This window comes from Anguilla anguilla, chromosome 1, assembly GCF_013347855.1.
Source record: "Anguilla anguilla isolate fAngAng1 chromosome 1, fAngAng1.pri, whole genome shotgun sequence".
NCBI classification, from domain to species: domain Eukaryota; kingdom Metazoa; phylum Chordata; class Actinopteri; order Anguilliformes; family Anguillidae; genus Anguilla; species Anguilla anguilla.
Genome location: NC_049201.1, coordinates 51,716,688 through 51,741,018, shown reverse-complemented (window position 1 = coordinate 51,741,018; position 24,331 = coordinate 51,716,688). Strand labels below are relative to the sequence as shown.

Here is a 24,331-nt window from a genome sequence, read left to right as displayed (position 1 = left end):
AGAAAGAGTTTCAAGATCGGACCGAAAACGGTCGTCGTTACTTGGATAGTGTGGGAGGGTAAGCGCACTCCCGTTCATTGCTGTCTCGTTCTCCTGATTCACTCTGGGACCAGCCGATCATTTCAAACATGTTTGATATTTTCATTGTTGCTCTTGCAGTGTGATAGGTACAATGAGGCGATTTGTCACATTGGCAAATAAGATTTCAGCAATACACGGAAGTGATGCTACTGAAATGTTAATGACAGATTCGATTTTTCATAAACCTACAATCATGCATCAGAATAAGGTATCGTACTGTGCAGGGCTGATAGCTATAACATTGTATAGCTAAAATAAGAAGAGTTAGCTACAATGTAACGAATGAAGCTATCTAGTGGCCTGATTATTATCAATATTTCCGTTCTAACCTACAACGGTCTTTGTAGTTCTGAGAGGCCTCGTTGATTCCAACCATTGACGTGCCTGATTTCTTCTTTTTAGTGTGTTTAGTTTAGGTTCCATTCATTCATTTAAATCCACTCTAGTCAGGGATGATCACCAAGTGTCTACCTTGTAGCACATCAGTAAACATCTTTCTGTGTGAGTAGATTACATAAAACAATTTATCGGTTTCAATGAAATGTTTTTTATTTATTTAAATGCAAGTGTCACTGTTTTCTTTAGAAGGTTTGCAGGTTTCTGAACAGTGTTAAATAAGACTTTAACTGTGAATAAAAGTCAAAGACAAATGACCTTTGTGACCAGGTCAATGTATGTCATTTTAGTTATGCTAAAATAGTATCTATGGTTAAGACCAATTTTTAAGGAAATAAACAATGTAACACACCTCTGCCATCTCATTGGCCAGGTGCCTCTTGTTTAATATTAATTCTGCTGAATTCATTTGGGATTTCATAGTGTAGAGCGGATGTCTGATGGTCTAATGTACATCTGCAGGCCAGAAGCTGTTCAACTGTCACATGTGCAACACGGCCTTCTCAACCAAGGGCAGCCTGAAAGTGCACATGCGTCTGCACACGGGCTCCAAGCCCTTCAAGTGCCCGTTCTGCGACCTCCGCTTCCGGACGTCCGGGCACAGGAAGACCCACATCCAGTGCCACTATAAGCCCACCTCCGAGAGCAAGAAGGCCAAGAGGGCATCCGACAGGCAGCAGGGGCAGCAGGCCCCGCCCCCGGCCCAACCCCCTCCCTCCGATGCCCTGCCCCCTGTCAGCCTGCTCCAGACAGGCCCCAACGACCCAGGCGTCTACATCTCCAGCAACCCTGTGCTCGCGGGTCAGTTTGACCAGAACCTCCTACAGCAAGGCCTTGTGGGACAGGCCATTCTGCCCGCCTCAGTTTCTGGTAAGACATGGGCTTGGGCTCAATCGATAGTCCTGCTTAACTTTTACTTAAAACCAAAAATGGAAACGTAAACAGGTAATCAAATTTAGGTTATTGCTAAACTTTCCAAACTGTGTTTGTGAAGACAAACAATGTAATATTGTAATTTGATTTTGAGGTAATTGTGAAGGACAAATAGGCCCTCGTCATGGTTTTTTTTCTTTATTCCTTTGGTTTAATCGAATTTGCTCCTCCCCCTTTTCCTGTGTTGTATTTTGATTAAGTTCTAGCCAGAGGACTCATACAGAGTGGATGACATTGTATTCCGCTGATAAAAGGACAATTCACAAATTAACAATCCCACTAATGCTAGGCATATTCTCTGGGGGAAGTTTGACTGTGGAAATTTTAATTGCAAAAAGCAATTTTCTTTTAAGAAACCTTATTTAAGATCAGTTCTGATGTTTTTGTGTTTTATTTAACCATGTTAAGAGATTTCCTTTTAAGTGAAGATTTATGAGAATTACTTTCATTTAAAAAATAAATTGGTTGCATTAGTTTAGTTATCTTTTTTGGCCTATAGCATGTGCAGACCTGTAATCCAGATGCGGCTTTGCTTTGGGGCGTTGACTGTACTGTCAGTTCAGCAAAGCAGGTACAGCGACATTTGTTCTGAGGGTTGCCAGAATCATAATGTTTCCCCCGACGGCGGGGATTTATTTTTTTTCAAATTCTTTGGGAAGGTTTTAGATGAATAGTGTATTTTAATAGCATGAAGTAGGGGTCCTGAACGTTTTTTTTTATTTTTTTATGGGAGTCAGCCGAAGAGGGTGGATTTTGAGAAATGTTTCGGGGGAGAAACGTGGAAGCATCTGCCAGCGGCGCCCACTCCGCGCGGTTGCTTTTTCTGCGTTTTCGTCTCGGGGGCGGCCGCGGTGGATTTCAGCGGGGACGTTTCATCCCGCCTCTTTACTGCTTGTTTGTTTACTGGAGAGACGGGGCCGTGCTGCAGCGTTCTGACGCCGCTGTTAGCGGCGCTAAATGAGTTCTGGATCAGAGCCCTCTTTTTCACCAGACGCCTGCAGCTCATTATGTGCAACCCACCGTGTCATCTGTCGGGGTCCCATAAATCTGTCTCAGAAAAATATTCTCTATTCCCCAGAGGCAGAATTTTAAACAGGCTGAAATTATTTTGAATCCACCAAGCCACGATATAACCTTTTACCCTGCCTGCCTTTCCTCTGTGGGGTGTCTCCAGAGGGCCTAATGAGTAGTTAAACAGGGCTTTTCTCAATACATTGTATAACCATTGGCATAACCATGAAGCCTTTTTCCTGTAAGAGTAATATATAATTTACTAAGTCCTGCTGTTGGCTTTCTATTGGCCGTGCGGTGACTTGCAGCAGGAATCCGTCTGTTAAAATGGAAAATGCTCCCTGGATTGAGGGCTCCCCCTCGGAAGCCGTCAATAATGAGCTCAGCAGCATGTCTTTATTACAAACAGCCAAAGCCTCGCGCGTCCCCCGAGGCTCGGCCTTTTCTAGAGCCACTCGAGATTGAATTCCGCCAGACGTCTTAAATTTGCCTTGTTCCCACCTTAATTCCCCGACACTTGACACGTGCGCCGAAATCATCCGGACAGCGGAGTGGAAATGAATTCGCTGATTTACTCTAGACTATAGAGGCTTTACTGCGCGCTGGGATCAGGACTGGCAGCCGTAGCCGTAGCTGCTATCAGGGTTTTCACCATAGGTTCCCTTCACAGGGATAAGATGCATAAAGCTCCACCTGCATCTCTTATCTTCCGTAAGCAGGCTCACAACGACAAGACGTTTATTTATGTAGTCCTTTTTATCTTAATCCTGCTGTTTCTTTCTTGCAATCTCTGTAAGGAAATATTCTGTAATAGTGCCTCCTGTGAGTCATGTCACCGCGGAAACTTATCGGCGTCGTCCTGTCATTCGATGATGTGATATTTAGAATGACTCTGCAATACACTGCTGAGGCTTTCGAGCTTTCTGGGATGGAGGATGTGCAGATTGTTGTTTTTTTGCCAACACTTGACCCTAAGCCCATGGTGAACGTGATGCTGCACTTTTATCCCCCTTATTCATTTATTGCGATTTATTTTGTGTTTTACCTTGCTTTTTATGAGGTCTGTCACCCACAACTAAGGAAAAATGGCAAATGTACTTTGGTCAGTGAGATACCCTGAAAAAAATGTTCCCTGATGCCAAAGGCTTACTTGTAATAGATTTTGTTCTGTGCCGAGAGACCCAAGCAGGTTTTCGCACATCGACATCAAAACGTAATAAGAAATGGCAAACCAGCTGGTGACGATGGTTAAATTTAACTTTTCGAGCAATGTGCTGTTTTCTTTACTTAAATGTGTGACATTCACAGCTACCCTTTATTTATTTATGTGCATCTCTTGTGTATCTGTCCACTTTCTCCTCCCCACACCACCTCAAGGAACGGTGGACATTTTAATTGAAGTGCTGTGCTGTCTAAAACACTAAAGGCCAATCCGGAGCCCGACAGCTAATAAAAACTGTCTCACGCTGTCCTTCTTCATTGTGCCTGAGACTTTTGTTTGACACGTGGCTTGAAATAGAGGACTGAAATTCAAGCAAAAAAAAAAAAAAAAACAACCCTAGAGTTTCTTCGTGGCCAGTGTATGATTTCTGACATGTATTATTCATTGCAGAAAATATGTACTTTAAAAATGTATTAAATTGGACAACTGGTTGATTTTATGCATAGGATTATAAATGAAACTCTACTGACTTCGATATAGCGTAATAGTGGTAACATAGTAGAATATTAGACTTTCAGGAATTCTCAGTTGGAACTGGAAAGTGGAATTATTTAAATATGTTTCTGTCAAACCCTCACTCAAATTATTCTTACAGGGGGGAAAGCATACAGACCCCAAATGTCATAAACAAATCTCAAAGGAGTATACAGAACCACAGAATGAGAAATCCGAAAGTAATTTATGATGCTTTTTCTTGCGTGACTCCCCAAAGCAAAAAGTCAGGGAGAAATGGCTGTTTTTAAGTTAGGTGTGCTGAACCATGAAACCGATCAGAAGCCAGACTTGATTCTGAACTCACGTTGAGGAGCTGAGTGTTCAGTTCCCGGAGCCACTCTTTCTTTCACTCTCGTTCTTTCTTTGAAGGAGGGAGAAAAGAACGGTGATTGCGCAGTAGAGTTTCATTGACCCAAACATGGGTGGAGCTGTTAGGTGCTGTAAGGCGATGTTACTGCATTGAAGCAATCGTAGGCCTGGATTCAATCGACATTTCTTCTAACCTTTAAGAGTGCATTTCAGTCAGATGGATAGTCTCTTTAAGGGCATATGCAACTCAGTCAAAGCAAAGGAAACCTTCCTGGAATTATTTGGTGCTATCAGAATGAAGGCGAGTTTTATCATAGAGATATGGTGGCGGAAGTCAGAGGCTCTAGCCAATGAAAACTAGTTTTCACTGAGTGACTGACGTCGTGGGTTGCATCTGGTGCAACTGACGTCCACGTCTACGTATCACAGCATTGGAATACGATGTCACTCAGTGAAATTGCTGATTGAGTTTTTGGCGTTTAAGCCCAAATATAACAAAATTGTAAAAAATAATGACTTAAAAGCTTATGAAAAGAAATCAAGCTGTCTTTAGTGTATTTCACTACACCAGTAAACTCGTATGAGTTTTCAGTAAATACAAGCATATGGCTGAATTTTAATTAGCCCAAGGTTGATTTTAATGATTGTTTAACTCCCCGAACTCTGTGTACAGAGAGGAAAAAAGCAACACTTGCGCTCAGTTGCGAGCCTTAAATGAAGAGCAGATGTTGTGTTTCACAGCAGTGTTTCTGATTGGCTGACAGAACTGCGGTCGCCAGCTCATGACAGCTCCAGTTGTTACCCATCACATGAGTAAACCCGATCCATCTGCTTGTCTGTTCTTTCTCCAGCGGCGGGCGATCTGACGGTTTCCCTCCCCGAAGGACTCGCCACCTTAGAGGGCATTCAGCTGCAGCTGACCTCCGCCAACTTGGTGTGCCCCAACGTGCAAATCTCCGGCATCGACACCACGAACATCAACAATATCACGCTGCAGGTATTCAAACGGCCCATTCGGGTTCAGCCGTGCGCTTACACACCTTCACCCCCTGCTGCTGATAAAAATGTTATTAAGAGCTTGTCATTGTCTAGAAATGTCCCTCAAACCTCTTGGAATGAAAAGGGAAAATGTTTTTTGGATGGAGCTGCTATACAAAACGGAGATGGCAGTCAATGTTTCCTTCAGAGCAAAAAATGTGAAATGTCCTGTAGGTTGTATAGCCTTTATGTTATAAGTTCAGAAAGATACACAGTACACTTTCCACAAACTGTAAAACACAGCCCGCACACAGTTCTTAAGCAGTTGGAGGCTCTGGCATACATTTCTTCATTCTTTAATTTCTTTATGTTGTAAATTTGAAGAAAAACATTGATTGCTCCAGATTCCTAATGGGATGCAGCATCAAAGAATCACTGTTGGAAACACTGGCTGCATTGTCTTTCAAAGTGACAGGTAGAATTTGGTTGAATGTTGTTTGGGTAAAATGTGTTCACAAATAAGGTGCAGAAAAGAACAAAGATACAGTACAGGGCATTATAGGTAAAAATAAATAAATAAAATTTTAAAAAACAAATTATATGGTGTGATTTTTCTCTTCTATTTCTTTGGATGTTCATTGATTTTTCTGAGCGAAATAACAGTTTTTGAAAGGGCTCAAAAGATCAAAAGAAACACTGAGCACAGTGATTATACAATTTCTGGGTTCGTTTTTTATTTATTTTTGAGTGCTGTATGAGTGATTGTTCAGTTTTTGCACCTCCTTTCTATTTTATTATTGTTATTAGTTGCCTTTGAGCTCCATGCATGCTTTTTTTTCGCTGCCTGTGAATTTCTGATCGAATGAAAAAAAAAGAGCTGTTGGTTGTTGGTACATTACCTCTGTAGTGCAGATGCTCCTATCCAGAGCGTCTTGTTAAATGAAGAAGATGAGTCCGTTTGTTAGGTTTCATAAGAGGAACAGTGACCACATTAATGGGACAATTAACTGTCAGGCCAGTAGCAGTGTAACAATCCACTGTACCACTGTAGCACAGCTAACAGCTATTATTTTGGAGGGTGCTTTGTTAGCCCTGTGTAAACAGCTTTGTTTTAAATAATAATAATAATATTTTTTATTATTATTATTATTGTTGTTGTTGTTGTTATTATTATGCACATATTCCCCATGTGTAAAGTATGAAACTCCATTTCCCTGTTCCAGATCGACCCCAGTATCCTGCAGCAGACTCTGCAGCAGGGCAGCCTGCTCTCTCACCAGCTGGCGGGCGACTCTGGCCTCTCCCAGCACTCCGGCGCCCACCTCATGGCGGGCGACTCGGCCGTGCCCGCCAACGTGGTGATCCACCCGCTGAGCAGCCTCTCCCTGCAGCCCTCCATCACCTCGGCGAGCGTGGGCATCGCGGGCCTGGCGGAGCGAGATGCCAGCGGTGCGTCACGACCCCCGACAGTGCCCTCGTCCCCTTTTGTTTTCTTTTGTAGTTTTTTTTTTCTTTTGTCGTTTCTGTTGTATTAACCTTTCTTCCATGGACTCTCAAACCGCTGTGAGACCTTTTCCTTTCTGTGTCTTTATTTTATTTTTTTTCCGGTTTTGTGCTTTTTGCCCTTTTTTTCCTCACAATTTCGGAATGCCCGGTGATGCGCGTACTGCCGCCCTTATTCAGCAGAGTGCACATGAAGTGTGATGGTGTCAGATACATATGTAATAATACAATATGTAATATATATATATGTATACACAGTATATAAAAGAGATGTGAGCAGGACAGGGGAACACAGAAGCACTGGCGCAGTCCAGACTCATTAGCAGCCTGTGGGTCTCAGCCATTCACTGGAACAGTGCCTTAACAGGATGAGCCGTCCAGCAACCCTGCCTCTTCCCTGTTCAGGAGTAGATTGATTACACTGTCATATTTGATAAAATATGGGTTTTTGACTTTCAGAAAAAATAAACTTGTTTGCTTGCAGTTGTTAAATATTGAAGAGCTAGGGAGCTAGGTGGCCTTGCATATATCCGAGAAGTAAAGACATCAAAATGTGTCATTGTAGGCTGTAGGTGCTGTTGGACAAAGGTATGAAATGTTACCCGTTTTATAGCGGTGAGGTTCCACAATCACAGGGTGGACACTTCAGGGTGAAGAGCTGGTGGTAGTTTGGGAGCTCTGGTGCTAGTAGGCTTGTCACCTTTCCCCAGGCTCTCAGGATCTGTCCCACGTGATGACGTCGTCGGGGCTGGTGACGGCAGGCGGGAACGGTCAGGAGATCACGCTGACCATCAACAACTCCAGCCTCAGCCAGGCCCTGGCCCAGGCCCAGGCCCAGGCCTCTACTGCTGCAGGCTCCGCCCCCTCGGCCAATAACCCACAGGAGATCACGCTCACCATATCAGGTACCCATGCGCATCTCTGCTCAAGGACATGCATGAAAATGCACACTCGCACATGCATGCAAATATCGCATACATACACGCTCAAGGACACGCATGAATATACACAGTCGCACATGCGCACACACAATGCACGCTGATGGACGTGCATCGCATGACAATGCACGCAAACCACTTGAGGCTCCGGTCCTTAGCTGAAAAAAGTCAATTTAGTAGGTAATTCTGCAAGCAGTCATTGCTGGATCTCGTACACACACTGCCTACGCATTTCATCCCGCAATCAAAGACGAATGCGGCATCCTTTTCCAGGCACAGTTGGAATATTCCTTTAAATACTGTGAAGAATGACATTTGTTTTCATAGTGCATTCTTAGACTCATCTTTACCCAAACCCCCACCCCCAGGCCATGACGATCCTTTCCTGCGTCCGCTATGAAAATCCTCTGAAATCCAGCAGCTTAGCGGTTCATGTGTAACTTTAATTAGGGGATACCTTCTGCCTTCTCCTGTTGCCTTAAACTGTCAACGGCATGGCCGCTGGCGGTCGCGCCGCGTTTACCGCCGAAGCCGATGTGGCGTTCCGCTCGCGCGCGTCTGCCTCGGCGCTGAAAAGCGCGGGATGCGTCTGAGCGTGTGTGTCCCCCCCCCCCCCCGTGTTTTTCGCCTCAAGGTCAGGACCTCATCCCGCAGCACAGCACCGCCGGCGGCGCCGACATGGGCGGGATCCGGCTGGCGTCTCCCATGAGCACCCAGGCGGGCGGAGCCACGCTCACCATCGCTAGCGACCAGCTGCTATCTCAGAGCCCGACCAGCGCTGGAATGACAGGTGAGACTGAGTGTGCGGAGTCACAAACCTTTAAAATGACAGACACTAACCATTCTAATAAATACATAAATAAATAGATATACATAAATAACTAAATGTATATCTAAATAACTGAGTGCTGTTCTGTTATGATGGCAAAGGAGCTAGGAGGAGTTCGATTGCTCTTTCGTGGAAATTCAATTTTGCGCTCAGTTGTCCATGTAGCATAAATATGCTATGGGAATGCTAAAAGTAGTGTCAGTATAGTGGGCGAGTCCGGGGATTGTGACAAACTGCACTTTAGAGAACTCTTTCTGTGTGTCACCCGGACTCCTCCGGCTCTGCTTCTGTCGGAAGCCTTCACACACTGTACATTCAAAAGCAATGTGGCATTTACCAGGCTAAAAACGAACTGTGTGCCGGGCTTCCAGCAGGGCATTCACCGCATGGCGAATTTACTGTTTACTCGCATGAAGAAAGACCTCTTATTTATTATGCTCATTGTGATATACACAGTAATTTAATGCCTATTGAACTCTACCTATGTGTTATACTTCAGGAACAGACTTGGTGGGCTATATGTATGTATGAACACAAATTTGTACATGTGTGTGTGTGTACACAGTGATATATATCATAAGGCAAATGCGTAAATGAACCTTTTAACTCTAATCAATAAACCACTGGCACAGCATTATGCAGCTATAATATGTAAGTGGATGAACTAAGTGCACTGGTCTGATTTGATGAGAATGTTCTCTTTATTCTCTCCTTTTCCTGGTCAGTCAACAGCCTGCCCCCCACCACCTCCCTCTCTCAGGCGACGGTGTCCTCCCAGAGCCTGGTGATGTCATCTACGGGCGTGGCCAGCGACGGCAGCGTGACGCTTACCCTGGCGGACACTCAGGGCATGCTGTCCAGCGGCCTGGACACAGTCACCCTTAACATCGCCTCCCAGGTCTGCACGCAAGTTAAACAGCCAGCACCCAACAAATATGTCACTCACACACACACAACACAACACATCACTCTTACACACAACACGATACATCACTCGCGCATACATCACAATATGTCACTCACGCGCACACAACACAGTACATCACTCATACACACAACCCAACACGTTATTCACGCACACACACGGGACATCACTCATACACACAACCCAACACATTACTCTCACACACACATCACTCATACGCACAGCCCAACACGTTATTCACACACATCACATCACTCATACGCACAGCCCAACACGTTATTCACACACATCACATCACTCATACGCACAGCCCAACACGTTATTCACACACATCACATCACTCATACACACAACCCAACACGTTATTCACACACACACACGGGACATCACTCATACACACAACCCAACACATTACTCTCTCACACACAACACATCACTCATACGCACAGCCCAACACGTTATTCACACACATCACATCACTCATACACACAACCCAACACGTTACTCATGCACACACTACACATCACTCATACACACAACACAAAACGTCACTCCTGCTCACAACACAATACGTCACAGAAATGCTTTTGTTGGGAACAGTGTGGAAGAACTGCACAGAGCCCTGACCTCAACCCCATCTAACACCTTTGGGATCAATTGGAGAGCCAGGCCTTATTGCCCAATCAGTGCCCAACCTCTCTAATGCTCTTCAAGCTGAATGGAAGCAAATCCCTGCAACAATGCTCCAACATCTAGTATAAAGCCTTCCCAGAAAAGTGGAGATTGCTATTATAGCATTGGATGAGAAGTTGGATGTCTGGTGTCCGTATACTTTGGCCATGTAGTGTACATGGGCACACGCAAACTCACATACACACACATCTCTTAACAAACAAACTCAAGTATATTCACTCAGACAGACAAACACATGCAGTATGTGACAGGTTTTTCGGGGTTGTATTAAACATTTGGGGTTAAAACCTTCTTTTGGCCTGTATTAAGGTTCATTGCATCTACTTTGATCTAATAACCGCTTGGTGTCTTCATGCTGTGTGTATAATTGCAATTCATAAAGCAGTAATCAGTTGGGTGTCAGCTTGAGTTCTCTGATGGACAGGATTTAGGATGACAGATTTTAGCAAATATAATTGATATGCATGAGAGTTTAGACTCTAAACTTTTAAGACTAAATATTCTGTCATACTTGGAAGAGTAACTTTAATGATATACTGTACAATTTCAAATCCCTGTTCAAACGAATGCCTGTGGTCACCCCCACGAACACTTAATCCAGGCAGCCGCCATGCTAAAGCCTAGGGTAGTCACCAGCTAGCTACCTATTGAGTAAACTAGTACTGCAGCACAGCCTCCAGATACAGTCCTCCCTTTGTGACACAATGCATGCTCCTCCCCTTGAGAGCTGATTCACAGGCGTGTTGAACAGTGAAGCATTCTGTGACTAACCGCATTCAAGCTCATTTTTATGCTAATAGTTTTCGTTTTCGATCCACGGCTTAACAATCCTCAATTCGGGCCCGCTAGTAGCAGCTGAGTTACCTGGAAGTGTGTATTTCTGTCAGACAGACCGCATTACCCAATGGTCCCCCGCCTCTCTCTGCAGAGCCAGCAGTTCCCCGCTATTCTGAGTGAAGCCGGTATCCACGGACAACCGGCCAACTCCTCCCAGCAGGTCATTCTGGTCAGCCACCCAACCCATGGTACTGTGGGACCTCCTGACGATGGTTTCCGGGTAAGAGGAGAATATATATGCACACGCATTATGTAATGTTATATTTATAATGTCCTGTGTTGGACGGGAGGGAAATGACTGATTAGAGATTAAAATAATCCCTCATATTCTGGATCTGAGGGGTATGGGTAAAAAGCAGGGATTCGCAAGACCCTTCTCCTCATTGTTTGGAAAATAAAAAGAATAAAAGACATGAGTACTTATAGCAGCTAGCTGCTCTGGATAAGGAGCTTGTTCTGCTGATCAAGAAATTTATGTGATAACAGAATGTACCTGACACTGGCGTGTGTGTGTATTTGCGTGTGTGTATACAGTGGCTGTGTGTGCGTGTGTACGTGCGTGTGTATGTATACTGTGCATGTGTGCATGCTCCTGTAACATCTGTTTGCCATGTTCCAGATCCCAGAGGTGACCAGGCAGTTGGTGAAGGAGCCAGCAGCTGACACACAGCAGGGTCTGAACCAGTGCTTCTACTGCAACCAGGTCTTCCTGACCGCAGTCATGCTGAGGAGACACTGCAGGCAGACGCACGGAAAGGAGCGCTGCCATGTCTGCAGGGTCTGCAACAAGGCTTTTAAGAGAGCCACGCACCTCAAGGTAGGACTGCACACAGGCACGGACATGTACGCAATATACTCACTCACAGGCGCAAACAGCCACTGATGCACACACTCACATACCCGCTGATGCACACTCACACACTCACCCACTGATGCGCACACAATGACACACTCACTCACACATAGCCATTGATGCACACACACACACTTGCTCATTGTCTCACATAACTGACTCATACACTCACTTGTTTACGCGTGCAGCCAGTCCCCGATGCATACTCACCCACTCGTTCATTCATGCTCATGTGAGCTATCATTCATTCTCACTCACTTATGCACGCACACAAACCCAAACCCACACACACACGCGCAAACCCACGCACACAAACCCGCACACTTAAACCCACACTCACACAATCGCGAACCCACACGCATGCAAACCCACACGCACACACACCACCCACACACACGCACGCAAACTCACACGCACAGATACACGCATGCACGCGCACACACAACTGTTATCTCTTGCACCACCCCTTGTGCATGCCCTGTGTTCCCCTGACTCTTGCCCTCTGGATGACAGCAGATGGTCTCCCTACAGCAGGAGAAAAACACTTCCTGTGGAATTACAATTAATAGAGGTCAGCCCTCAAACATGTGATTAGCTGTAGAGAGAAGGTGCTTTAAACATTTTGTTTGGTCAGGGTCACGGAACTGCGGAAACTGAATCGTACACCGTGATAAAGGTGTCGGAAAGGGCAGCACGAACGAAGGCTGTAGTAGGCTCTGCCAGCCTTGAAAGATAACCCTAAATGGCCCGAATATAATGGACTTCAGAATGGGTTTGATATTCTGCCCTTGAACAATACATCTGTTGTCACCTTTCCCGCGCACTCCAATAAGCATTCTCCAGAGGAAATAATGGAGGACACCGAAAACAACAACAATGTAAAACAGTTCACAACCCTTGCTCAGCTTCAGCGCAGCCAGTAGTGCTTTTGTCTTTGATTTTGCCTAAATTGTTTTAGTAAATGTTTTTACTAAACCTTTTTGTTTGTGTTTCTGTCAGTGCAGAATTTTATTTTAATTAATTTTTTTCTGAAATTAGTGGAACGAACAAGCGCTTCGGTACATTTGTTACCGAAAGTGGCGATCGCATTGCAGATCGAAAGAACAGAGACCAAATTTGCCATTGACTGTTAAACGGTTACATGCACTGGACTGGCACAGATTACAGAAACAATGCATTTAGGCTATTTATTTATTTTTGCTTGTAGACATTATTTCAAATTACTGATGGTTACATTATATCATTACCACTCGTAGCCAATAAGGTAACTGTTTCAAATACATTTTTTCACACAAAAATGGCTCCAAGAAACAAAACAGGCACAGATAAAAGTGTTAAGCGTACTAAGATTATTCAGTAAGAATGGTGTTTGGATCATTTCTAGCAGTAATGTAAGTATGATGGAATATAATATAAAAGTGTTAATTTAGCATTTGCTGTAGTTATACCAATGTGTGGATACAGGATCCTGTCTTCACAAATTGCGTAAAAAGCAGGTTTCGCCTCGTTCCAAAAAATCGAAGCATTGATGTCTCAATGTATTTATTTTTACCCTCCGAGAAATGGACGGACGCCGTCCCTAGTGACAGCGAATCGGCGCGCGGCAGTGAGGGAGCATGAGTCAGTCGGATTGCGGGGTTGTAAGAGACACTTCAGCGTAGTTTCGGCGGTAGCAGAAGTGGAGTTGTTTTTTAGGCGTCTTTACGCACGGTTTACCTCATTGGACACGCGACACTCAACCCTCTCGCTGGCTCTTCCCTGCCCGTTGTGGGACGACGGTAGCTCTTTCTGCTTCATTTGGGACTTGAAAATGTACTCATCTGCAGCTAGCTTCTGCCCCCGACCCAAATTTTTGTGTTTTTTATTATTATTTTTTTAATCTGACAAACCCGATCCACACAAAGTGAAGTGGATTCATTGCGGTGACAGTTTGTTGGATGTACCCACTGAAAATATATCCTGCCCTGACTCAGAAGTGAAGAAAAGGAGGAATTGCGTGTCATGGATGATGAATAGCACTGTTCTGCCCAATATTTTTGATTCTTTCCAGCAAGCGTAAGCTCTATGAAATGACCTTTTGGCATAACCAATTGGAGTAATGTCAAAACATTAAACAGCCGTATATTGGAACCGTGGAGTCCAGTGAATTCATATTTTGGGAGGAGGGGAGGGGTGAAATTCCTAAACAAACCAAACTCCTGAGAGGACTACATTATTGATGGGGTTGGAGAGGGGGGTCAATCACATTTCAAGATAATCATCTTCTAAGTGCTTTTGTAGTCAGGTTCTTGGCAAATTCATCACTGCTTGTTTAACGCTCATCTCCAGCATTTTGCTTTGGGTTCAAACTACCCGCTGGGGTTGCACCCTTGCCTGCAGGAGAAAACCAGATACGGTCCTGTTGCGTAGAGGCTTTCAAATGAGGTTTTGTAGCGCAGTAAACAGTTTGACGGTAAACGATTCCCTGTGCACTCTGTGAACAGGGCCAGATTCTCAGGGACCTGTCTGTCCCAGATTGCTTCTTAATGTAAACAATGCTATCTTGCGATGATACGAAACCGAGGGATGCTTTTATCTTTTGGCGCAAGTGTCAAAGCCGCGCTGCTCGTTCCGGTTCTACATCTTTTGAAAAAAACGGGAATAATGAAGTGATGGAGCGTGAACAGACTTCACCAGTATCTGCAGTCAGAGTTTCTCCATAGCATTCCGTGTTCGCGGCTCAGGGTCAAGACTTCATTTCCGTAGCTTGGAACTGTTGTGATTATTTTTCTTTTTCTTTTTTTCTTTTTCTTTTTCTTTTTTCCATTTTCCAGTTTGGAACATATTTTCTGGAGTGCAATGACTTTGTGTTGTTATAAGTAAACTCCCTTTTCTGTAACAGAAGCTGCCTTTCACTTATTTGTGGAACCAGGCTCTTCTGTGTCTGTATATTTCTCATTTTGAAGTGTACCATCACGTGGTCTTATTGTATTGGAATTTATTGTTTGTTTAGGTTATATTTTCCTATGTTGCTGTCATTTGCTAAAGAAGAAAACTCTTTTCTCAGTCATTTACGGCATGCTTTGTGGGATTTCAAAACCAAAGCGAGGCACCTCCTTTTATATTTAGTAGACTTTTAAAGTCCATATTTATTTTTATGTAGTCTTATTTCTGTAAATCAAGAGTATTTGTGGAACTCAGCTGGTTAGTTGTACCGTACGCTTTATTTTAATACAGTTCTGAGCATCAGGGCTGCTGCATCTGTGGGTTAGAAGTCCACATGGTCTGTATGCTATTCTCCATACCAGGTACAACAGCCTATGATGAGGGTGATGATCATGCAAACAGCTGGAAGCATATGTCCAGTCAACACACAGTCATCTATGCATTGATACAATGCCACAGCAGACCTGGTTGACAGCTATGTAAAGGCCCCAGTAAATATCTTTCCAAGGCTTGCCTCAACAGCAGGCGAGGGACTGTGGATCACATTGAATTGAATTGAATTGAATTAAGGCTGTTTTTTTACCCATAAATGGATGCGCGTGACACAGAGAGCTCTGGGAACGGAGGGGAACCATCCTGAAAGATCATCAGGCTAGGGAATCGCACTTAGTCCACTGTCCTTTCAGCTGGCGTCCTGCCGAGATGGATTAGTCATTTGTTATAAGTAACACCTGCTCGGAACATTTTGGACTTTACCTGGGCGAGCCACTGAGCCAGTCAACGCTGAACTTTGACTCTAAATTAAATGCTGCTTTTTGCGTTTCTCGATCACAGAAACTCACCAATAAGTTTTTTTGCGAAGAATAAAGTATTCTAAGTCGAAGTGAAAGGTTGATGTAATCTTGGCCATTTTCTCAGTGGGAGACTCCCCTGCCTGCCTGTACTTGCATTTGGGGGAAAGGATCTCAGTCATGTGCCAACTTTGCATCCTTAACCATCATCCTTAACCTAGTTGATTTAAAAAGTTATTATGAAGTAATATCATTGGGCCTCATCCACAAAACGTTTCTTAAATTATCCTTACTTTTGTTCTTAAAAACTTCCCTACAAAAAACCAATATGGGATTTATTACACATGTACAGACCATTGTTCTTTGTTTTTGTGCATGTCCCAGGTGTATGAGATGATGAATGCTGATTGTAAATTGTATGCATAATGCTTTTTTATGCTTCATGTGATTAGCAAAAGGAAAGAGATACAGATAAGAAAAAAATGATTAATGCTGAGATGTTCTTGGAAATGTCCTTACACACAGTTTATGAACGAATGTAATCGTACAGGTTTCATGAATGAGGCCCAGTGATCGCAAACCATTTTGTTGTGCAAAATGAAATGCGTTTTATTTGGGAAGGATACAGTTCTGCTCCGTTGTGTAGAGACAGTTCGTGGATAGTTGGCAGGAGACGGAGCATTAATGGCTGCAGCCATTGTGAGGAGCTCCGTTAGCAGCCTCCAGGGCCATGGGCTGGTTGTTAACGCTGGTTGTTTTGTTGTTTTCTGACTGCAGGAACATGAGCATGTCCACCAGCAGGGGCCCTCGCTGAGCTCACAGAGACCCCGCACCTTCAAGTGCTCTTCCTGTGACAAGGCCTTCGCCAAGCCCAGCCAGCTGGAGAGGCACAACAGGACCCACACAGGTAGAGCTGTACCCTTATACTGTAACACACACACACACACACACACACACACACACACACACACACACTGCCCCATCTTAAAACAGGACCCACACAGGTAGAGCTGCACCCTTATACTGTAACACACACACACACACACGCACTGCCCCATCTTAAAACAGGACCCACACAGGTAGAGCTGCACCCTTATACTGTAACACACACACACACACACGCACTGCCCCATCTTAAAACAGGACCCACACAGGTAGAACTGCACCCTTATACTGTAACACACACGCACTGCCCCATCTTAAAACAGGACCCACACAGGTAGAGCTGCACCCTTATACTGTAACACACACACACACACGCACACACACACACACGCACATATGCATTGGTTAAAGTGAGGTGAAGGTATGTATTTAGCAAGGTATGCACTGTATTATTTTATTTTGCAGGCATTTTGAGTATTGTTTCCAATAAAACGGCAGGTATATTGTGGGCGAGGTGTTTCTTGCTGTGATCTCAACAATGACTGTTTTTTTATGACAATGAAACAATATGTAAGTACAGTTAAATATGTGACATATGAACATTAAAACTGAAAGATTATTCAAATATTGGCAGTCTTACTTGTGCCTGTAATTAAAAAAATAATAATACATAATTTTATGTGATTAATTGCTTTTAAAGAACATGAACCAGCCCTCCTCCCCATCCTCCATCCCCCTGGGCTCACAAAGTTTATCAAACTTCTGCAAATCTAACTTTCTGGAAAACGTTTCCTTCCCTAATGTGTTATTATATTTAATTGCTTTTTTTTTTTGTTTCTTAATTGTGTTCTTCCAGTCAGCCCTTTGGTATCTAATGGCTGTCTTGAACACTAATGCTTGCCAGGATCAGCATCAGCATTGTAAATAGAGCTCATTGAAATAAAAGCAATTAATTTTCCTTTTTAATAATTTCAGAGAAAATACTCACACCCTGAGATAATTGCTTTGAACTTCTGTTTGACAGAGATGCTTATTATTTAAGCTCTGAAATAATTGAAAGTATAGAACGAGTCCCCTTGTGAGAGAGTTGAGCAGAATGATACACAATTATTGAGAAGGCGTGGCCTAGCACTGTTTCTTCGACTTTCTCTGCTGGATGAAATATTGAGTTTTGCCTGCTGGGGGGACACCTCCATGTTTCTAATCAAAATATGCATGCCGACTCCACGCTAATTCACTGCCATCTGTTGTTGCCATGGCGAATGGAGGACAGGGCGAATGAGTGGACCTGGGTGACTGCGGTCGGGGCATTAATGGGGGAAGGGCTTTTAACCTTTGATTTAACTGTCACAATTTGATTAGCCTGTTAGTAAATCGATACGATATGGAGAACATTGCTGTTACTGAAATGACAGCCTTTTTTAAAGAATGATACCGAACGCTACGGTTGGATGCATTACAGTTTGAGACAGTTTCATACCAATTAGGCAGAGACGTGTAGTCAATATGCGAAGTCTTCCCCTTCTAAATTATGATTAACGAGCAATATGTTCATCTGCTTGGAACTGAATGTTTATTGAAAAGTCAAGTCAAATTAAATTAAACGGTCTCTCAGTAATAAAAGAGCACACAAACCTGCTTAAGGAGATTCTACTTTATGGTGGTTACATTTGTAACAATGTAAGTGTTTCCATGTCATTATAACGCATAGCTCCTTTAGCTTAATTTTTGTGATCAGTGAATTATTGTTCAGTATAGCAAGTTTTAAACAACAACAAAAAGATGGTGGAGTGGGGATTATAATAATGCACTCCCTGTTTTTTATTTTGAATAAATTTGGTATCTCCAGTCCCACCCATTTGGAATTCCCAAATCGTGAACTGTGTAGAAGCATGCTCATACACAGCCCCTGAGAGTGAACAGGTGTTTTTAAAAAATATTTATTTGTGACAGCAAGTGGTCTTCAATCAATCACTTCCTCACGTGTGTATTTTTTTCCCTCATAATCTTCCGCACAGGGCCTTAGATATAGGCAGGATTTATTGTGACTTGGTGAGTTTGACTGTTGAAAGCCAACATGGCATTTGTCTTGAAACTTAAGCACGGTACCGTCAGTCTTGGCACAGTCGAGCTTTAAGGAGGCGGTGTTGAGTTTTTGTTAGAGATTAGTGGGCAAAGAAGCAGACAGACAGGGAGGGAACTGCCGTATGAGTGCACTGGCTGTCAGCATCCTCTGCAACAGAACATTTTTGGTGTAAGGTGTCCTGACAGGATCTACCCACGTAGCAGCGAAAGACCCCACTTGGTCTTATGCCCCTTTTATCAATACACTTCCAGAATGAAGCTGAACGAATTCAAAACAGCAAAGCCAATGAAGTTCTACATATGAAACCCCTCTAGTCAATCCTGTATTTAGAAATGAACTTCTTTTGACACTGCAGGCTTACCAAAATTTGGTTGCCACACATTCGTAAGTGCAATGTGACAGCCTCTTCCTGTCTTTTGTTACGAGGTGCACAGCTCCGCATACGTGCGATTGAAATTACCTTTGGAAAATTCCAGCCTCAGCTCCTCCTGTTTCAGCAGAGCGTTAGCGAGAGACTGCGCTAATCGCTCTCTTCAGAGCCCCTCCACGTTTCCCAGAGTGCAGCCTTCACCCCTCAGGAGTCAACCCGAGGGTCTGCCATGGGGTGATGTTGCATAACCGTGTCTGGTCACACGGAGGCCTCTGGAATCTTCTCCGCGTTAAAGCTGGGAGGATGCACGTGACCAGTCCTCGGTTTTAAAGCCCGTAAATGGGTACTTTAGTGCTTCACAATGGAAATAAACAGGAAACCATTTCTGTCTGGGAAAATCAGTTTTGACAATTGGCTGTGGTACGACATGACTTCTGCTACTGAGTTATATTTATTGAAGGAACATGGAAAAGTGTGTTTAAATATAAATGAATAGATAAAAATGAAATGAAATCTCTCGGTGTTCAAGAAGGTATTGGAAGTAATCCCAGGCACTGCCTGAGATAAAAATTCATTGTGTGCTCCTCAGTAGTGCTAGCCAGTGTGGGTGGTTTTCTCATTTATACATTCACTGGCATGGATTCAATCACCAACTCTACATAAAAATCATAACTCAATATGGTCTGTCTAATGCCCAGAATAATTGGTGTTAGCTGTATTTCCTGTGTAAAAAAACAGATATTTTTTTACACCTGCGAAAGACTTGAAGTGATGATGTAATTGGTATATTACTAATTTTCTAAGCATTTTAATGAATGAAGGTATCTTGAATTGGAGAGACGAAAATAGTAGTGATGACACATCTGTTTATTTCCCTGTATTTGTAGATCACAGTATTTAAGACTTAACTGAAGGTTAGCTTCCAGAATTCCAGAGGGGATCTGCTAATCCCTAGTGATACCCTTGCAGCAGGGCTCAGTATTGTTTTATTTTAACATTATTTTATCCATTTGAATAGTAGGTTTTTAGGAGTGTTTTTTCAACATTCTAAGTCAGTGCTGTAGGACTCCATTGCTTTCAGTTACCAGTAGCTATTGTTACATCAGCATTAGCATGTTCAGTGGTTGGGGATCTGGACTTGCAACTCTAAGGTTGTTGGTTCAGTTCCCTGGTGGGGTACTCCTGTTGTATCCTCCAGTAAGGTACTTAAGGTAAGGTACCTAACATGCTTCAGTATATATCCAGCTGTGTAAATTGATTCTGTATAAAAGCATGTCAATTGTGCAATTTGCTCACGATAAGAACATCTGTGAAATTTGTAAAATGTATTTTTATTGTATTCAGAGAGTTGAACATGAGAACAAATCCACGCGTTTGATTTTCATGTGCCCCTTACAGCAATAAACCCAGATATTGTGTCTCTATTACCGCTAACTGTGATTGTGAACGTTATGAATTTTGTCACATTTTAGCATAGGGACACGCAATGTTGTCCTTATGTACCAGAGTGCAGTTGGTCCCCTTGGCTGCTGAGGATTGGTCTTTTTTTTCTTGGCAAGCTAACCTCACACAATGCAGTCGTTTGAGGATCCAGTTGAAAATCCGTAGCAGACCTACCCCCATTACTCATAAAAATTTTACGAAATCAAGCAGAGATATCTGGTTCTACTCATATTAAATGCCAAGTTCGAATGAACCCAGACTAACCTTTTCAGAGCAAGCCTTTTTAACCAGCTGCGTGTTATTTTCAGGTGAGCGACCCTTCAAGTGCCAGCAGTGCGATAAAGCGTTTAACCAGAAGAGCGCCCTCCAGGTCCACAGGGTGAAGCACACCGGAGAGAAGCCTTACAAGTGTGAGGTGTGCGGCATCGGCTTCACCCAGAAGAGCAACATGAAGCTCCACGTGAAGCGCTCGCACAGCTATGGTGGGTCACTGCCGAAGTAACAGTGTTTTCAAAATGAAGTCACGCTCAAGGTGGTGTTTTGGTTGTTCAGTTTCTTGATATTTTTGTCCAGTTTGACAAATGAGACATGACACAGGGTTATTTCCATCTGACTACTGTATGGTTTGTCTTCAACTTGAAGACTTCAGACTGATAGAATTAAATAATGAAGCAAATGGTTTGCCTGGGTGGGGCTTTGAGTATAAATTGGTGCTAGAGTATCAACAGAAGAGGGTTGACATGATTGAGTCTTACTTGATTCTTGGGAATCTCTACCCCTGTAATAGCTTTTTGTGCGTGTAGTTTTTCAGGTCATTATTTTGGAGAGATAATTTGGAATTTCTGTGTATCCCATCCAAAGAAATTTCCTATGTTTACTTAACATAACCTTGCAGAAGTTGGAAAAAAAGAATACACTGCCCCTTCGAGTCCATCATATGCAGTCTTCCCTTCTGAAGTTGTGGTGTTGTTATCATTGCTCTTGTCCAACCAGCCTATCACTTTCAGTCTCATGCCGTCTGACAGGTTTGATATCATGACAGGTGGAAATGATAAGCTTTGAAGATGGAAGACACATTGGGTTACTTTCGGGGCTCGCCTTAAATATTTTAAACCGCCTCTTTGCTTGAGTGACTTGTCTGCTTTAATTTTTCATCAGAGCACAGGAAGGTGTCTACTAGCAGTCTGAAGGTGTTCGCTCTGGGCTCTGTGCTCATGATAGCATCCCTCACTGTCGAGACTAGGATTGGCATTTTTTAATGTAAATTGGAAGTGGGAGAAGAAAAAATTATTTGACCATTGGCAGTGTGACTTTAGTGTGAACTAGTAGTTGACATACATATACCTTTTAATTATCTCCGCCAGGCAGAGCCTGCAGGGGATTATGCGTTTGGTCACGTGTGTGCATGTGTGTGTGTATGTGTGTGTTTGTGTATCTGCGAAATCTCTAACCGGCCGGTAGGGGCCGCAAGTGATCAACAAGTGCTTCGCCTGGCGGAGATCTGCACTCTGCTGAGTGCACTCTTCTAGTTAACTACTATTATTAGCAGTTGAATATTTTAAAGTTATTAATGTAAACGACTTCTGCAGGCTTCAGTTTGGTGGAATTTCCCAGCTCTGGTCCAAAGGGGGCGCAATTCAGCAGTTTTCAGCGAAGGAGCCTGCACCCCATACATTGGCAGCTGCTGCTTATTTTCAGTCTGCAGTCAACTGGCTGGAGTAGGCGGCCATTGCGCCAGAGAACTGCCCCACGTACGCATTTGGTGCAGACGAACACCAGGCGCCCTAGCAACCGGAGGAGTTGCTGCTGTGTGATGGGGCAGGTGAGTGCCCTGGACTATGTCACGGCCAGTTATACGCCTCTGTGCAGTTCTGTCAGCACTGGCACAGGCAGATTGCAATTCCAAGCTATGGGGAGCATCAGCTGAAAATGAGTGAGTGCTTCTGCCACCCAACAGCCTTGAATGCTACGGTTTTCCCGGCTCTGTTAAACTGCTTCAGTCGAGAGGCTGATTGTGTTCAGCCGGAATAAAGGAGCTGACAATCTTGGACTCGGGGACCAGGGTTGAAAGGACTGGGTTTTGGGTCTACAGCAGGCTTTCCCTAACACTGTCATCACCGTGAGCCGGTTCTCATTCCGACACTATTAACAATTCCCACATATTAATGCTCAGTTAATCATTTTGAATCAGACACTTATGATGACTTGCCCTCTAAGGCCACGTTATGTCACAGTATGTGAGAAATGGATATGCATGCCGTGAGAAATGAAGAACCCGTATTTGTCAGATGAGTTTCTGATCAGTCAGATCATGTCTTTGACGGCCATGGCTTTCATCTTCTGTAATGCATTCTGGGAAAGATAATTCCCTTGAAAGTGGTTTCGCTGTTTATGCTAAAGAGCTCGAATGACTGGTGAAATCACAGTAGGGTTCTAAATGATGAAAGTGTGGACACCTGGTCATGGAAATTATAGTTTGCGGGTAATTTTCAAATATAAACCAGCCAAGCCTGCGGTTTGTTCAAATTAGCTGAGGGAGAAGCACATAAATAATTTTTTTTTTTTTTTTTCAAATAATGTTAATTGAGGCTGACTGGCTAAAATAAAAACCAGCTTACACATGGAGTTTGTGAAATCCTGGCCAAGGGACCGTACACAGTATATTTTTGTTGCCTTTGTATGAGTGCACATGTAGTGCAGGGTCACTGAAAATGTTATCAGGACCTGACTTTTTTGTTTTGTGTTCTTTTATTATGACCATTCCTAACTTGTCTCCTGCCCTTTTGAAAAGAAAGCCTTGTGGAATTAGCTAATTCCATTTTTGAGCATTTGTGTGCATCAATTTACTGAATGCAAAATGTTATAAAGAAATTGATCGCCAAAATAAGGTAAATGTTAGGTCCAGGGTCCCTGCTCCTTCTGTGTCATATAAGGTAACTGTAGCAGGCATAATGCACCTGCAGCCCTGCTAGTAAGAACCCTTTCATGCTTTATTCTCCGTAGAGGATGGCTGAAGTAGGGGAAACCTCCATACCTTTGAGAAGAAATAATGAATGAATTAGTGTTGAAAGGAGCCCAGCCTCGCAGGGGGTCAATCAGCACTTGTCCTGGGGACTGCAGCAAAGCTGCTTTAGTCTCTCGCTGATGAGATGGGGAACTTACTATTTTTGAGGGAAGAAAAAAGTCACCGCAGAACTCGATTGAGGTCTTTAGATTACGATGGGACGGTGATTGCACGGCCTCGGTGTGTGTTGGAGTGGAGGTGTAGGTACGCTGAGAGGAGTGTGAGAGGAGTGTGTACGAGCGTTTGCATGCATGCGTGTGTGTGTGTGTGTGAATATGTCTGTCTGTCTGCCTGTCTGTCTGGGGGGGGGGCTTGTTAGATCATAGATTCATAGATATAATACATACCTCCCTGATTGCATTTGCTGGAGATTGCTTTGCTCCACTGTTCAGCTTATTTCTACTTCTGATTAATTCATGAAAATGTGCCAGCTCTCTTGGTTTCCAGTCACTCAGAGCAGCCTGATTAAGGTGTGTGGATATGTAAGTAACCATATTAATAGAAGTCCATCAACCTTGTGTAATTAACTGAATGAATTCTGAAGCAGCGCCGTTTGGAGGTATAATCAGTATTGGCCTTGGCAGCGCCGGCCAGACCCCTATCATCTATCACTTGGCATCCCAGGAAGTTTGAAAGTGATTCGGGGAAGTCATTAAAATCTATTGCTTTTTCCGCCCACTGAGACCGCCCATTCCCTTCTTTGTGCCATTAAAACCATTGAAAATATTTAATTCTGGGAAATCATGCCATGCTGAAAGTCATGA

The 24,331-nt window shown here is 43.6% G+C and overlaps 1 protein-coding gene across 1 annotated transcript in view; it reads left to right on the top strand.

Moving 5' to 3' along the window:
• The window catches only part of LOC118209310 (zinc finger protein 236-like), a 68,106-nt gene that overhangs the window by 40,968 nt on the left and 2,807 nt on the right, over positions 1 to 24,331 (top strand). The window contains exons 22-31 of the mRNA XM_035384543.1: positions 940 to 1,347; positions 5,299 to 5,444; positions 6,649 to 6,874; positions 7,639 to 7,833; positions 8,501 to 8,656; positions 9,421 to 9,593; positions 11,242 to 11,370; positions 11,770 to 11,967; positions 16,497 to 16,626; positions 20,812 to 20,985. Coding sequence (XP_035240434.1) covers positions 940 to 1,347; positions 5,299 to 5,444; positions 6,649 to 6,874; positions 7,639 to 7,833; positions 8,501 to 8,656; positions 9,421 to 9,593; positions 11,242 to 11,370; positions 11,770 to 11,967; positions 16,497 to 16,626; positions 20,812 to 20,985 — 1,935 coding nt within the window. The remainder of the gene's footprint in view (positions 1 to 939; positions 1,348 to 5,298; positions 5,445 to 6,648; positions 6,875 to 7,638; positions 7,834 to 8,500; positions 8,657 to 9,420; positions 9,594 to 11,241; positions 11,371 to 11,769; positions 11,968 to 16,496; positions 16,627 to 20,811; positions 20,986 to 24,331) is intronic.